At 38.9% G+C, this 14247-nt stretch overlaps 2 protein-coding genes across 2 annotated transcripts in view; one reads left to right on the top strand and one right to left on the bottom strand.

The window, feature by feature from the left end:
- Positions 1-2177: 2177 nt before the first annotated feature.
- Positions 2178-7872, bottom strand: LOC119730521 (peroxiredoxin-2-like). Its single transcript, XM_038203489.1, has 6 exons — positions 7652-7872; positions 6241-6358; positions 5587-5703; positions 4672-4794; positions 3920-4085; positions 2178-3677 (listed from the first exon to the last, which is right to left on the bottom strand). The coding sequence occupies exons 1-6, from the start codon at positions 7848-7850 to the stop codon at positions 3621-3623; spliced, it is 780 nt and encodes a 259-aa protein (XP_038059417.1). The 5' UTR covers positions 7851-7872; the 3' UTR covers positions 2178-3620.
- A 373-nt stretch (positions 7873-8245) lies between these two features.
- The window catches only part of LOC119730522 (transmembrane protein KIAA1109-like), a 97611-nt gene continuing 91609 nt past the window's right edge, over positions 8246-14247 (top strand). Inside the window, 5 exon segments of the mRNA XM_038203490.1 lie at positions 8246-8413; positions 9230-9518; positions 11414-11492; positions 11851-11915; positions 13948-14107. Of these exon segments, the coding sequence (XP_038059418.1) occupies positions 9296-9518; positions 11414-11492; positions 11851-11915; positions 13948-14107 (527 nt within the window). The 5' untranslated portion in view covers positions 8246-8413; positions 9230-9295.

Genomic DNA, 14247 nt, shown 5'->3' with positions numbered 1-14247 from the left:
TTGTACATCTAATCATGTGGTGCACAGGCATACATTAATAAACATATGTAGACTTATCCAAGCGGAGCCCCCTTCAATGGCGAAGTATTGTGCTAGCTTTTGTACAAATCAACTACCCCATGATGGATTATCTGAACAATAGCTAGCACAATGCTTTCACCATTGAAGGGGGCCATCGTGAGCATACAATGCTAGAATGCTCGGAATTGTCTATACAGGGTGAGTAAACAAAAAGGAAACTCAAATAGCGCCCCCTATTTTGTAAAGACGTCCTGGATGTAGCGCTTTCCAGACCTAGGATGCGAAAGCCCAATTAATAAGCTCTCTTTTAGTACAAGAATCATTCAAATCACTTGTGTACTTTTTGAGTTATGGAATTTTTAACACAAACAGTTCTAAAATTTTGTCCACGGATCACATCTAAGGTACGTGATATTTCTGTAAATTGAAACCATGTTGTATCATGAAAACGATATCAGAATAATCCCATAAGTCTCCGGGTAGCCAAGTAGAAGGCAAGGCAAGACTAGGAACTCTTGACGTTATGAAGTAAATGTATGTTGCTTTAACATTGGATGTGAAAGTTGTTTTAATGAAGGTTATGATAAGAGCCAGTTATCATGGTTATGAGAGTGTTCTGACGTGTTTCTTGAAATGGGAATTGTTTTCGTTTTGCTGAAACAGCACTTGCCTTTATTGTGATCCATGGACAAAATTGCAAAACTGTTTGTGTTGAAAAGTCCATAACTTGAAAAGTACATAAGCGATATGAACCATTCCTTTACTGAAATTAAGCTCATTAATTGGGCTTTCACATCCTAGATCTTGAACGTGCTTCATGCAGAACGTAAAATAAAAAATAGAGGGTGCCATTTTGGTTTCCTTTTTGACTCATCCTGGACAGAAACATGTATGGATAACATTTTAACGTATAGATGGTGCATGAAGATTATATTGGCAAACCAGTGTAAAGCTGGTTGTCATGAACTGTTGAAAAGTATTTTCCATAGTGAAATGTTAATATTTTTGAGCTACAAGACTTTACATATGTACTTGATGGATATGTTTATGTACTGGAAATTGCATACGTGTACAGTGTACATGTACATGAACCGTGTTTTGCCTAATTTAATTCTAAAATGCAAAGTTATCAGAAATATAAACATCATTTATGCCGTACAGTGAATTAAACATTGCAATATTACTGTCATGGAAATTAATATGCATGTTTGTGTTTAGTTTGATTTCTTGGTATTTAAATTTGGGGAGTGAAAAATGTTGAAGTTGCAGGCGGTATGCTCGCCAAGAATTGTGTTCACGACCTGAAATTTATACATCGAAAGTGTCAATTTCTTTTAATACTGATCACTGCCTTGGATGTGCTGCCTATGTTCCTAGGCAAGGGACTTTATAACAAGTCTTTTTAAGCTCTGGCAGGAGCTTCTACATGTCACTTGGTCGGTCAGTCTGTCTGTCTGTCTCTCCCCTCGGAAAATTGACCAGAAATAATTGACTAATTGACCAAATGTCATGCGGTAGTCATAGAACGTACTCGTGACGGTTTTCGGAACACTGAGTTTGTTCAATCAATGCCCATGTTTGTAAATTTTGAACATATAAAAATTTACCAAAATGAGCCCCGTAAGTTTCCCACAAAATATAACAATGTACCAAACTTTAAAGCTTAAAAAAAAAGCTAACTAAATCAATTAAATAATTGTTTGTAACAATTCGGAAAGATGTTTTTGAAAAGTTTGTAAATGGAGGCAAAAAATGTGCAGTAATGTTAAAGTCAAGTGGTGGTATGTACCACAAATCGCTAAAAATCTAGGTATACATGCATCTGAAGTGTAGTGTTCCATATGTGCCATTGACGTCGCATTTTTCGGTGTCGCATTTTTTAAGCTCTGGCAGGGATCATTTTGATAGATTTCATGCAAGACTTTCACGCAAGACGGCCAGAACTTATTGTGTACTCGCACTTGTTTTTTTATTCAGGAGGGTAATTTGATTTCAGCAGGTTGAAGTTGTTTATTTCATGTGCAGAGCTACTGTGCCAATTATTGGAAATTGACGGACTAAATATGATTTCAGGCAATTCCTGAAAATGACTCACTCCGTTTTAACAAGATAACAAAGGCTAAAGTTCAAAGGAAGAGACCACAATACACTTCTCATGAATGAAAATTGCAAGGTTTTAAGTACGTTTATTGCTTGCATCAGAAATATTCTTGCATACATGCACGCTACAGATTTATAGGAAATGTTGAATATATTGCCTTTTATGTGACTGACACACGAAAAAGAACTCTTAAAATGCTCAATTTTATCACCAGTTCATTTGATGTACCATATTATTACCAGCGTTCCAAACACAGTGAACTTTCAACCCTAAAAGTAAATACTGTAGACGATAGGCTTGGCTCAGCACAGACTGCAACTTGATCCAACAAAACGAGGCCAAAGTCGACCATAGCCGGTTTTGAATGTCCGACCTTTGGCATGAAATGTGCCATTGAAATTAAGTAAAAATTGTCACTTTTTAGTCTGAATATTTCCTTATTTAGCAACTAACATTCCCACCGGAACATCGATTCACAGAAATAATTTGTATTTCAAATACATGAAGAAATACCGGAGTCTGTAAGTTTTACTTAATAATCATTTTGTTGGAGCAAGTCAACAATTATGATAGATACCTTCCGTATGGACTTTGTTATATTTGGTCAAGCCCTTTATGACCTGTTTAAAGGAGTGAATGCCGATTTCAGTGGATGACATTATTTTTTTTCCTGTGATCATGACGTCATTTCTTTTTCACAGAAAGTTGGCCGTTCGTTCGAATTCTAACTCCAGCATTTAGCAGATCTTACCGATATGGGTAATGCAATAGAATAAGACCAACACCAAAAGTACTTTAATCAGAAAAAAAGGAAAACTTCAGACAGACAAAAAAAAAGTACATGTAGTCTGTCCTCTACCAGAGTTCCAAAAATTTCACCACTACGACCAAATACAACTACAAATATTTAACTCACAACGAAAAAATATCAAAATTTAAACTTCAGATATGAAAGGAAAAAGTACTTCATAAGCTCAAAATGTAATTGAATAAACAATCAAAATAACATGAAAATCACAATGATTTGTTCAATTTTATCTACACTAAGTGTAATTATACAAGTGTGAAGTCAAGTTTCCGAGACCATGAAATTCCAAGCAAGCAAAATAAACACTCTTGCAAAACCCAAGTTACATGTACAGGCAAAGAAAGAAAACCTCAAATTCAACAACGATTCTTACAATACTGGTACAAAGCTTAAAACGACTAAATTATGTCCAATGGCAAATGGAAAACATACCATAAATCTCTCAAAAGCTTTTCAAGTTTTTTGGGGTTTGTTTTGTTTTACTACAACACCAATGAATTTGATATTTTTAGAATAAAAGTTTTTTGCATGCTACAAAATGAAATGAAAAAAGATGTTTTTTTTTTTCAAAACGAATCCCCAAATCATAAAAAAGAACCAAAGACTTCAGCTAGACTTGTACTTGTAGCAAGTCTAGCTCATCAACATAAATGGCTGTGCCCCTTCCAGTGGGTTGAAGTCCTGAAGCAACTATTGGTCATTCTGTTTGCTGAAATACTTGAGTTTATCCTCTGGATTGGGAATGATCTGTCAAGAAATGCCAAAGAGTAAAACATCATTTCTCTGTTTCTAGTTAAGGATTGGACAAACTTTGTTGGAATGACTGTTTTTATTTGGTTGATGTAATTAGGAAAAATAACATCTTTGCCAAAATTGCATAAAAAGCCATTTTTGGGTCAAATTATATTGGCTACATCCAAACGAGGTATAAACTTCATGGATGCCTGCCACTTTTTGAAAATTATCACAAGAGGGCGCACTTCACTTACCGTGGCACTGCCTGGCTTCCAGCCGGCAGGACACACTTCACCGTTTTTGTCCGTGTACTGGAACGCCTGCACCAACCGTAGCGTTTCGTCAACCGATCGGCCGACCGGCAAATCGTTCATGGTAATCTGGCGTAAAACCCCTTTGTCATCTATAATAAACAAGCCCCTATAGATTTGGAAACCAAAAAAATATGCATTAATTGTTGTGGATAATTAACTTTTGTCTGACAATTATGTTCCTCCAAAAGTGAGTTTTTGTCATGTCAAATCACAAGTCAGCCTCTTGAGTAAACATGTGAACAATTACAAATGAAAGCCTTTGTTACAATTTTTTCAATAGCTTATTATTTGATTTGACACTGGATGTCATGTGATAGACATTTGACTGACATGTGATTGAGATGTGATTGGCATTTGACTGACATTTGACTGACATGTGATTGAGAAGTGATTGACATGTGACTGACATGTGATTGAGAAGTGATAGACATGTGACTGACATGTGATTGAGATGTGACTGACATGTGATGGACATGAGATTTATTTGTGAGGACTCTGCCAAAAATGCTCATTTTTTTCAAAGTATGATATACTAGAAACTTTAAAAGAACTAAAGTATGAAACAGGTTTTCTATCTCCAAATGGTGCTTTTAAAACAGAATATTGCAGATAAAACCCTTTTGGGATAAAATAAACAGTGGAAGTGAAGGAAAGAGTCAGAAATTGCAGACAGAATAACGATTACAACAAACCTGAGCGTATGGCCTAAATCCTCCAATAGAACGCCGTAATCCTTAGATATCTGGTGTGTCAAGTCAGATAAAAGGGGGATTGCGATTGGTCCAAGTCCGCCCTGTTTCCTTGGGGTGTTTATCCTAGACAAAAACATCAACAAGAAAACAAATATCACGTACATTTTTGCTGGTCCCAGAGTGCCAGCCTTCAGTCCTCTTTGTAACTATCTCACCGACCGACTGACTTACTGACTGACTGTCACTTGTGAATTAAAGTTGCTTAAAGTCTCATGTTGGCCCCGAAATTTGACTCAGTTGACTACGTAGACCCCAAAGACTAAATTGGAAGGGACCAGCTTACCCTTCGAGCTTCAAGTGTAAAAAAATTACGTGATGGAACCACATGGAGAATTTTATCACCACATATGTTTCTAGGTCAATAAACCCTTCATGCCTGGACATGCACAAGAAATGGGTCATTCACATGGTCCAGGATTGTTCACAACCTGTCTGAGCTCTGGGCAGCACGAGGGGTTGACACAAAGAGATCGGCGGCACAAAGGGGGTGGCCACTAAGATCTCCAATTACCGCACAAAGGCATTAGGTGCCATCTTGGCTTCTGTCTTTCAACACTCCTTACTCCGGAGTGGCTAGGGTCTGGCCAATGGGAGTCTAAAGGCTTGTGGTGTATAGTAGGGGTGAGGATTACATGGAAGCTTGGCCTTATTGGCCCATTGAAAAAAAAATTATGACCATATTTGGAAAATGTGGAGAATTTTATCACCGCCTCGCTTCTCGAAGTGGGCTTGCAGAGTCTTATAATGTATTTCAAAGGCTCTACCATGTTACAACGACTGGAATGTCTTTTTCTTCCTTCAAGTGACCTTGTTTTGGGGCATTTTCGACTGAATTATTACAACAAAAGTCCTTACCATGCCAAGTGGGTGAACTGGGAGTCAACAGATATTGCCACCACCTCCGTGTTGATGTCTTTAAACTCGCTGATCCGGTCGCTGAAAGCAATGATCTCAGTGGGACAGACAAAAGTGCTGGAAATTAACAAAATTGAGCAACATATAAAAAATTAGGAAAGGCTTTAAATATTGCTGCTACATGTTAGGCCAAGTAAAAAAAAGGTAAACACTTTCTCGTCCCGTCCGCGTCCTCTTTCTCAGCCACCTCCTTTTTTTCCTCAAAATTTTGAATTCATACATTTGCAATTTTTTTTGCATGTTTTCAATATTTGTCTATTTATTTGTTTCCAACAAAATTGTGGCTATGTAAAGAGTGTGATGGCTACTTTTGGAAAGAATTTTGTTGCAGCAAAAGAGGCGAGTAAATAGAAGAATCCGTCTGCCATCTTGAAAAATCTACCATCTTGGGTAATAAAAAAAAAAAAAAAATGGGGCCACCTCCTTATTTTCTAAAAAAGCCCAGACAAGAAATGATCGATTTTGTTGCCGGCCTAATTGTCGAGGTGATTTATTGTGCATTTTTTTTTTTTTGTAGATTAGACAGAGGGTTTGGTAAGGGTGTGGTGAGGGTGTGGTGAGGGGTGTGGTGGGGGGGGGGGGGGAATCACTTACAAATCCAGAGGGTAGAAGACCAAGACCAGATATTTGCCTTTGTAGTCGGTCAACTTCAACTCCTTGAATTCACCGTTGTCAACAGCTGTGCCTTCAAAAGATGGAGCTGGCTTGGAAACTAAAAAATAAAAAGAACTACAAATTATGTTATTGTCACAGAAACATACTAACGCACAATGCACTGACCTTGTGTGAATGGGCATTTGACATATCCACAAGTGCCATATGGGAATACTGAAGTAGGCCTACTCGGCTTAATTGTGGTCAAGTGTCTGAATGGCAGATAATTACACAGACAGGTAATATTTTTTTATAAGTGTTTGAAGCAGCTAGTTAATACAGTATTATGACATTGACAAACTGCTTCATGATGCATTTTTTTGTCATTTCAAAGGAAGTAAAGTTTGAAATTGGAAACCAAATGTTTGAAAGATTTCATTTCTATTTTGATATTTTTGTCATTCATGCTAAATTCCAACCTCACATCTAAACTAGTGATGAAATGTTTCCATTTGCTTGAGCATGTTGAGTTTGCCAATATTGTGTGTGTGCATGGTTACATTATTCACCTATCAAATGAATTATTCCCCCCCACCTCCCCCGCCCAACATGCACCAGCGTAAGACCTGGACAGTGCAGGGGGGGGGGGGGGGGGGGACAATTTATGGACGCATCCCAATTTTTCACATTTTTCATATGTCATCAGGTCATACCACGGAGAAATAAAACACATCGGTAATCCTTATCTTTAGGACGCCTCTATTTTTACGAGTTCTGTTCAAAACTGACTTTTGCAGATAACTGTCCAACACCAAAGTGACTTTTGCATGCTAAAGCAGTTTTTTTTCTTCAGGTAAACTGATGTTATTGTTAGTTGTAATTTTGAAAGCATTTTCAAAGAAAATGTGACTTTCCTACATTTTTTGCAGTTCGCCATCTTGGTTTTTTAATATATTTTCTGTTGTTGGTCATCGTCATCTTTTACCCCTCATAAACCAAAGCCCTGCCCCCTTTCTACAAAATTAAACCTGCTGATATTCAAGAAGGTGTCATTGCAAACTGTTCAAAAATATCAGAATGTCACTTTTGAGTGTCATTTTAGTCAGCTGTATTGGTGAGTCTTTTAACCTTATAAAGTTATATAGGAACGGGGTCCTACAGGTAAGGATTACCAACACATCCATGGTTATACATTACATAAGCAAGCCCCCCCCCCCCACTTTCAATTTTGTGACTTGAGAATAAAAATCAATAAATTAATTTTAAATAATTATTAAACTGCTTATTCATTCCAGCTTCCTTCAAATTATGTCTCCATCCACCCTGCCCCGCCTTAATCCATGGACCCCACCCCCTCCCACCAATGGCCCCGCCCATTAAATCGAAACTGCCAAACGTTGACGATCCATACTTTGCACTTTGCTCCAGTGCACAGCGTGTTCAGACGATCTCAAACCCTCCCCAGGGTAAACATGTCCCCCTCCGTAGCTGTAGCAAGCTTCATCGGCGCCAGCCAGCGACGAAACGGCAAACAACAGAAGAAAACTCCACGCGAAAACTGAAGCATACGACACAAAGGACGCCATGTTGGATCGTGAACAGCAGTACATCAGTCGGGTGCCTTGAGTAGAACACTATGCCAATATCACATCATCGCATAGGGAACTACCCATAAAAGCTACGTGCCGATTTGTTACACGCGCGTTCAATGTCATTAAACTTGTGTCAGTCTAGGTATGACAAATTATTTTTGAGAATCTTAGATTTCCCTAAATTCGGTAGAACAAAACAAAAGTTATGTACAGTATTGTCCAGTGTTTTATGAAAAGGTAATGTACGTTGGAATATGTATGTTTTTTTAACAATCCACATGGAAGGCTTTACTTCTTCGTAATGCACAACGGAGTACAAGTTTATTTTGATTTCGGCTGTAATTCGTAGTTGGGCAAGTTTGCTTTCGGCAAAGATAGTCGTTTCTCAAGTCGTTCCAGGCATTTGTGACCCCCCGGGTTATCATACCAAACATTGTTTTGGAGGAGTGGTTCTTCATGCATGAGTGAGTTCAGTTGTCAGTTGTTTGCCCCAGGCGAATATTGTTTCTCTTAATGTTTCTTCATTTAAAGAATGCGGTGTAGAAAATGAAGGGTGTCTACGTCTCTACGGAAACTAAATGGTTCGATTTTATTCTGTTTGTTGGAGTTTATTTTTTAGTCAGAAATGATTGGTTTCGTCAGGTTTGCAATTGCATTGACAAGTACGAAGTAGGCCTATGCTAAATCCGTTTATTTCTGACATGCTAATGCGAAGCCTTGTGGGGGCGCTGTTCAAACTGGAAGCAAATGAAAGTTGAAGAAAGTAAAAGATTTTTATTTAGTGTTTGGCCTAAATACAGAAATGGGAAAGAATGTTCCATAGGCCTATATCAACTCAATGAAGGTCAGTCATTGCAAAAATGTTGGAAACATGAATCTGGGTCTTAGAGAAACATTTCCAATTTTGGGAAAAATTTCCGTACTGGAGCACCACTTTTTTCAATTAATTTTCAAGCGCCAAAAGTTGCATCCTTTATTTTTTTTATGGTTATTCCCTCCACTTTCCCTCCTCTACTCTCACCCTCTCCTTTCCTTTATTCCTATTTATTAATCAGTCGCTTACTTCATCGAGATTAGAACCTCGGACTCTTGCTTGAAACACGAGACTTTTAACCGCTAGGTTAACGATCGCTGTTGCGATGATCAATCTTTGGACGTATTTGAAGTATCCATTATATTCATAATGACGTATTGCTCTGTCATTGGCCGGCTCATGCGTTGTCATGGTTGTAGATGTCATGCGTATAACGTACCGCTGTCTTTTCGCATTTCCAGAGCTCATTATTATCTGCTCATTATTAAAACCTTAAATGTATGCAGAGCAAAAAGAAATTATGTATGTTTATTGCCAAAATATATTTTAATGACATGTACTCTTTTTTTTAACTCATTTTCAGAGATAAAGTATAAAATCTGACTCGAGAGTACAGCCAGTGTTCATCATGCACTGATCGGTATGCTTAATGGCGACGCCTAGTCCCGGCAATGGTACCGCCGCCAATGGGGGTGGGGATGAAGAAGGGGGTGGGGGATGGGGCGTGTTCAAGCAGTTGCTCCTCCCCCTAGTGGCCACGGTGTGTGCCTGCTTCTGGCTACTGTTTATCACGTACTACCACTCGCGGTGGTGGGGGTTCGTGCTGACCAAGATCGCAAATCGCTTCATCAAGGAAGGATACATACATATTGGTGAGTTGGGTCTTAAAGGGGCAGTCCTCATTAAGGCTTGCATGAATTGATTAACCATCCTAGCTGGAAATCAATGTTCAGAGCAATATGTAAAACCCTTTAACCCCAACTGCCCTGAACCCTTCAAAATCCTCTTTGCCAAAGTGGAGGAATTTGGAGGATTGAGGTTACATGGCAAAAGTGTGTTACTGATTTCGCAGGATGCACTATGTCAAGGTCTTGGGCCGGACCTTGTGTTGTTTTTGCTCAGCCATGCATAAATATAGTCCTTGATTATGCTTGAAATCCTCCATACTGCTCCAGGATGTCACTGGCCAAGCCTAAACATATTGACAGTCACTGCCGCAGGATTTTGCAGGATTCAGGCAGTGGTCACCCCTCCACGGATCATTTTCAAGAAATAATGGGAAGAATTTGCAGGATTGAGGCTATATGCTATTTTGCCAGGAGGCCAATTGGAGGATTTCGCAGGATTGAGGCTACATCCTAGCAAAAAGGACTAGGGAGTTGGGGTTAAAGGGGCAGTCCTCATTATGGCTTGCATGGATGGATCAACCCTCCTAGGGGGAAGTCAATATTCAGAGCAATATGTAAAACCCTTTAAAACACGGCAGGTCAGTTTCAGGTGAAGGGATATGAAGTGTTAATCCAAAATCTCAATCCTTCAAAGTCCTTCATGGTTTTTTGGAGGATTTGGGAGGATTGAGGCTGAATGGCAAAAGTGTCCGTTAATTTAGGAGGACGCATTGTGTCAAGTTCATAGGCTTTTCCCAGCATTCCTTATGTTCAGCCATGCATAATTGAGCCCTGTGTATGCTCGATATCATCCTCACTGCTTGAGAATGTCATCAGTACTGCCTCAACCCATTAAAGATATAGTCCATCATTTGTAATTTGTGCATTTTGTTCGTTTGAAGCAACAAAAGTGCTCAAAATCTAAAGAAGGGTACTTAACAACTAACCCGATGAAGTTTCAGCTCAGCTTCAGCTGTATATTCCGAGAAAAACAGCATTCTAGGATCTCAATTTCAAATCGAAATTGGGCCTGAATTCAGTGTCCGAGACACGTTCTCACTGAGCCGATTGCAGCTACGCGATGTCGCGCACTGATCCGACGAATTATAGCAACCGCGCATGGGTGTGTGTCGTGCCAATGCTTGCGTGCGCTTCGCCGAATAACAAAAAGAACTACTAATTTAAATTTCCTACGTTGCGTCTTAAGAAGCACCGTTGGAAAGGCCTTCTTTCATTGATTACTTCAAAATGACAGCTTGCCAGAAAAAAATAATTTCACAGGGAGTTTAGTCCCCTTACTATCTTTCAACCAAGTATGTTTTTCAACAATAATTACGCCAGTTACTTTTCGGATAGCTGCAAATGATGGACTATAGCTTTAACAGTGATTGTCGGAGGATTTTTGAAGGATTGAAGCAATGGTCACCCCTCCACTGAACAAATTCAAGAAACAGAGGTTTGAGGCTGAATCCAATTTTTACTATAAAACATTGAAATGACCACACCTCCCAAGAAGAATCTTTAAGAAATTTGAGATTTTTTAATTGTGATGCGATCAAGCTACATGAGTCGTTTGTCGGGAATTTTCATTTGGAGATACAGGCCAAAATAGGGCCACTTCATCACATCACTTCATCACATCTCTTGGTGTTCCAACTTCCATAATTTTTTTTACGAAAGGTGGTATCAGCATGCGGTTTTCACAAAAGTAATGCTGAGATTATGCTCTTTTCAAATCTGTAATAAAAATATGTCTGATTGGGGTCGACAAACGACTCATTTAGCTTGATCGCATCGCAATTTCTTTTCTGATAACACAAATTATGAGATAGGTTAAGACAGTCACAGTTTTATTGTTGAAATCTGACTTGTGCTCGCAGGCTCCATCTCTTTCTCGGTGCTGTCGGGCAAATTGATGTTCCGAGACGTGGCCTACATCACAGCTGACTACGCATTCAGGTATGTGTCTCTTGCTTGTGTCCTTGAGCAAGCGCTTTGTCACAATTTGGTTCTTCCCACTCAGGAGTAAAGCTGGTTCCTGTCAGTGCAGTGGAGTTCTTTGTGTTTAAATTACCATTTTGTGCTGAAATGGCAACATCAAGCCATGTACATGCTCCCCTAGGAACTGAGTTGATCTAAGGAATGTTGGCATGAAGATCAGGGGTAATAATTACGTAGTGCTACCATAAGTGCCAGTATTGACAGGTATGAACGGTAATAATAATTTATAGTTTTTTTTTAAATATTCATTACTGTTTATTGTTGTCATTATTACAAATTGTTAATATCATTGTTATCATTAATTTCGACCAATCAGAGTGCAGGATGGCCTGTTAATTCTCAGATGGTGGAGGCAGTATCTACCAATAGGACATCAGGACGGTAAGATTGACTTCCTCTTGAACAACTTGCTGCCGGGAATATTGTTGGCCGAAAAATACAATTGTTGAAAAAGACATGATATATCCGTTAAATGTTAAAAAAATGTCAAACACCACAAATGCTGACTGTTGAGGAACATTTGTACAGTATTTGTACGATACTTCTCACCGTAACGTCATTTTTGCAGTACACCGAGACCCGCCCTGGAGCAATATTTGCTACGACGAAAAGGCCATGTACAGCGATTTTCATTTTCGCAGCAACTCAATGTGCTGTCTTGATTTTTTTTCAATATTTGAAGAAAAAAAACTCTCAGCTTTAAAGGGAATATACATCATTTGCTTTTGCTGTAATTTTCAGAAATGGATGGAATTGGGGGGTTGGAAATATAATCAAATATAGTAATACACTGACTTTTTTGAGGTTTTGGGTTCGAAAATGCTATAAAAACCAAGAAAAACAATCATTTTCCTGTAGTCTGGTTCCCTGACTCCATATAAGAAGAAACAGAGCAGTTTACATACATTGGGAATTGTAAGGTCAGGGAACCAGTCTAGCTGGCTTGTACCCGTTCATAGGTGTGTAATCGATTGCAAACAAGTGCGATGGTCAATTGGGGCCAGTATTTGAAAAAAAGCCAGTTTTTTTCCAATGCTGGTCGGCCGACCAGCGTTGGAAATTGATACAAAAATACCACTTTTCTTGAAAATGACAGTATACCAGGTGCCATGATTTTACAGGATGCTTTACACTGTCATTCACTAACAGTCCAGCAAGGTATTTCAAAATGATTTGGTAGTTTTATTTTTTGATGTTTGCAAATGTTGTATTTTCCCTTTAATATGATATCCAAAACATTAAAGGGAAGAAACAACATTTGCAAACATCAAAAAACGAGATGAGCAAATTATCATGAAATATCCTACTGAATTGTCAGGGAATGACAGTCCAAATCGTGCTGTAAAATCGTGGCTCCTGGTGTGCTCACATTTTCAAGAAAACTTGTATTTTTCCAACGCTGGTCGGCCGACCAGCGTCGGAGAAAACTGGCTGTTTTCAAAAACTGCTCCTAATTTTTCATATTGAGTTATTCCGCAAGTCAGCTAGACTGATTCTCTAACCTTACAATTCCCCAAAGTCTATAAATTGCTCTGTTTCATCTTAAGTGGGGTCAGGGAACCAGACTACAAGAACATGGTTGGTTTTCTTGGATTTCCCAGCATCTCTGAACCCAAAACGTGAAGCAAGTCAGTTTCACAATATTTGTTATAACATACTAATCCTCCGAATCCATTTATTTCTGAAAATTGCAGCAAAAGCAAATGTTGTACATTCCCTTTAATATGATATCCAAAACATTAAAGTTCACAGAACACGTTTTTGGAAAAAAGGCTATTGTTTCAGTGTTGCATTTTTTTGGGGGGGTCGCCCTGTGTAGGAATGTCCTTAAAGGGAAAATACAACATTTGCAAACATCAAAAAATAAAACTACCAAATCATTTTGAAATACCTTGCTGGACTGTTAGTGAATGACAGTGTAAAGCATCCTGTAAAATCATGGCACCTGGTATACTGTCATTTTCAAGAAAAGTGGTATTTTTGTATCAATTTTTAACGCTGGTCGGCCGACCAGCGTTGGAAAAAACTGGCTTTTTTCAAATACTGGCCCCAATTGACCATCGCACTTGTTTGCAATCGATTACACACCTATGAACGGGTACAAGCCAGCTAGACTGGTTCCCTGACCTTACAATTCCCCAATGTATGTAAACTGCTCTGTTTCTTCTTTTATGGAGTCAGGGAACCAGACTACAGGAAAATGATTGTTTTTCTTGGTTTTTATAGCATTTTCGAACCCAAAACCTCAAAAAAGTCAATGTAACTATATTTGCTATATATTTCCAACCCCCCAATTCCATCCATTTCTGAAAATTACAGCAAAAGCAAATGATGTATATTCCCTTTAAAGTAACTATTGCGGTAATGAATACTGTGTGAATTCACCCATTGCATTTTTGCCTGCCAAACACAGATGCCTTGCAGTGTGTCAATCGGGTCTACGTCCTTCTGAACGGACTGGAGTTGCACTGTTACAACGTCTCCAGTGTCTACGAGGAAATTGAGAAGTCCTTCCAACCAAAGACGGAGGCGGGAACTGAATCGCCAGGCAACAGTGGCTCAGGGGATAAAAGGTCAGAGGTCGTAATTCAGGACAGAATGGATACCGATCTTTGTAATATACTTCTAGTCTTCGGTCAAGACTGTGGAACTGACGTCAATCACTGAACTGTGGAATGAGACTTGTATTTTACTGGGCTGTGGGTTGGTACAA

Source organism: Patiria miniata, unplaced genomic scaffold, assembly GCF_015706575.1.
Source record: "Patiria miniata isolate m_02_andy unplaced genomic scaffold, ASM1570657v1 HiC_scaffold_22, whole genome shotgun sequence".
In the NCBI taxonomy this organism is placed as follows: domain Eukaryota; kingdom Metazoa; phylum Echinodermata; class Asteroidea; order Valvatida; family Asterinidae; genus Patiria; species Patiria miniata.
The sequence above is the reverse complement of the archived record's forward strand: the minus strand, read 5'-3'. Positions and strand labels throughout refer to the sequence as shown.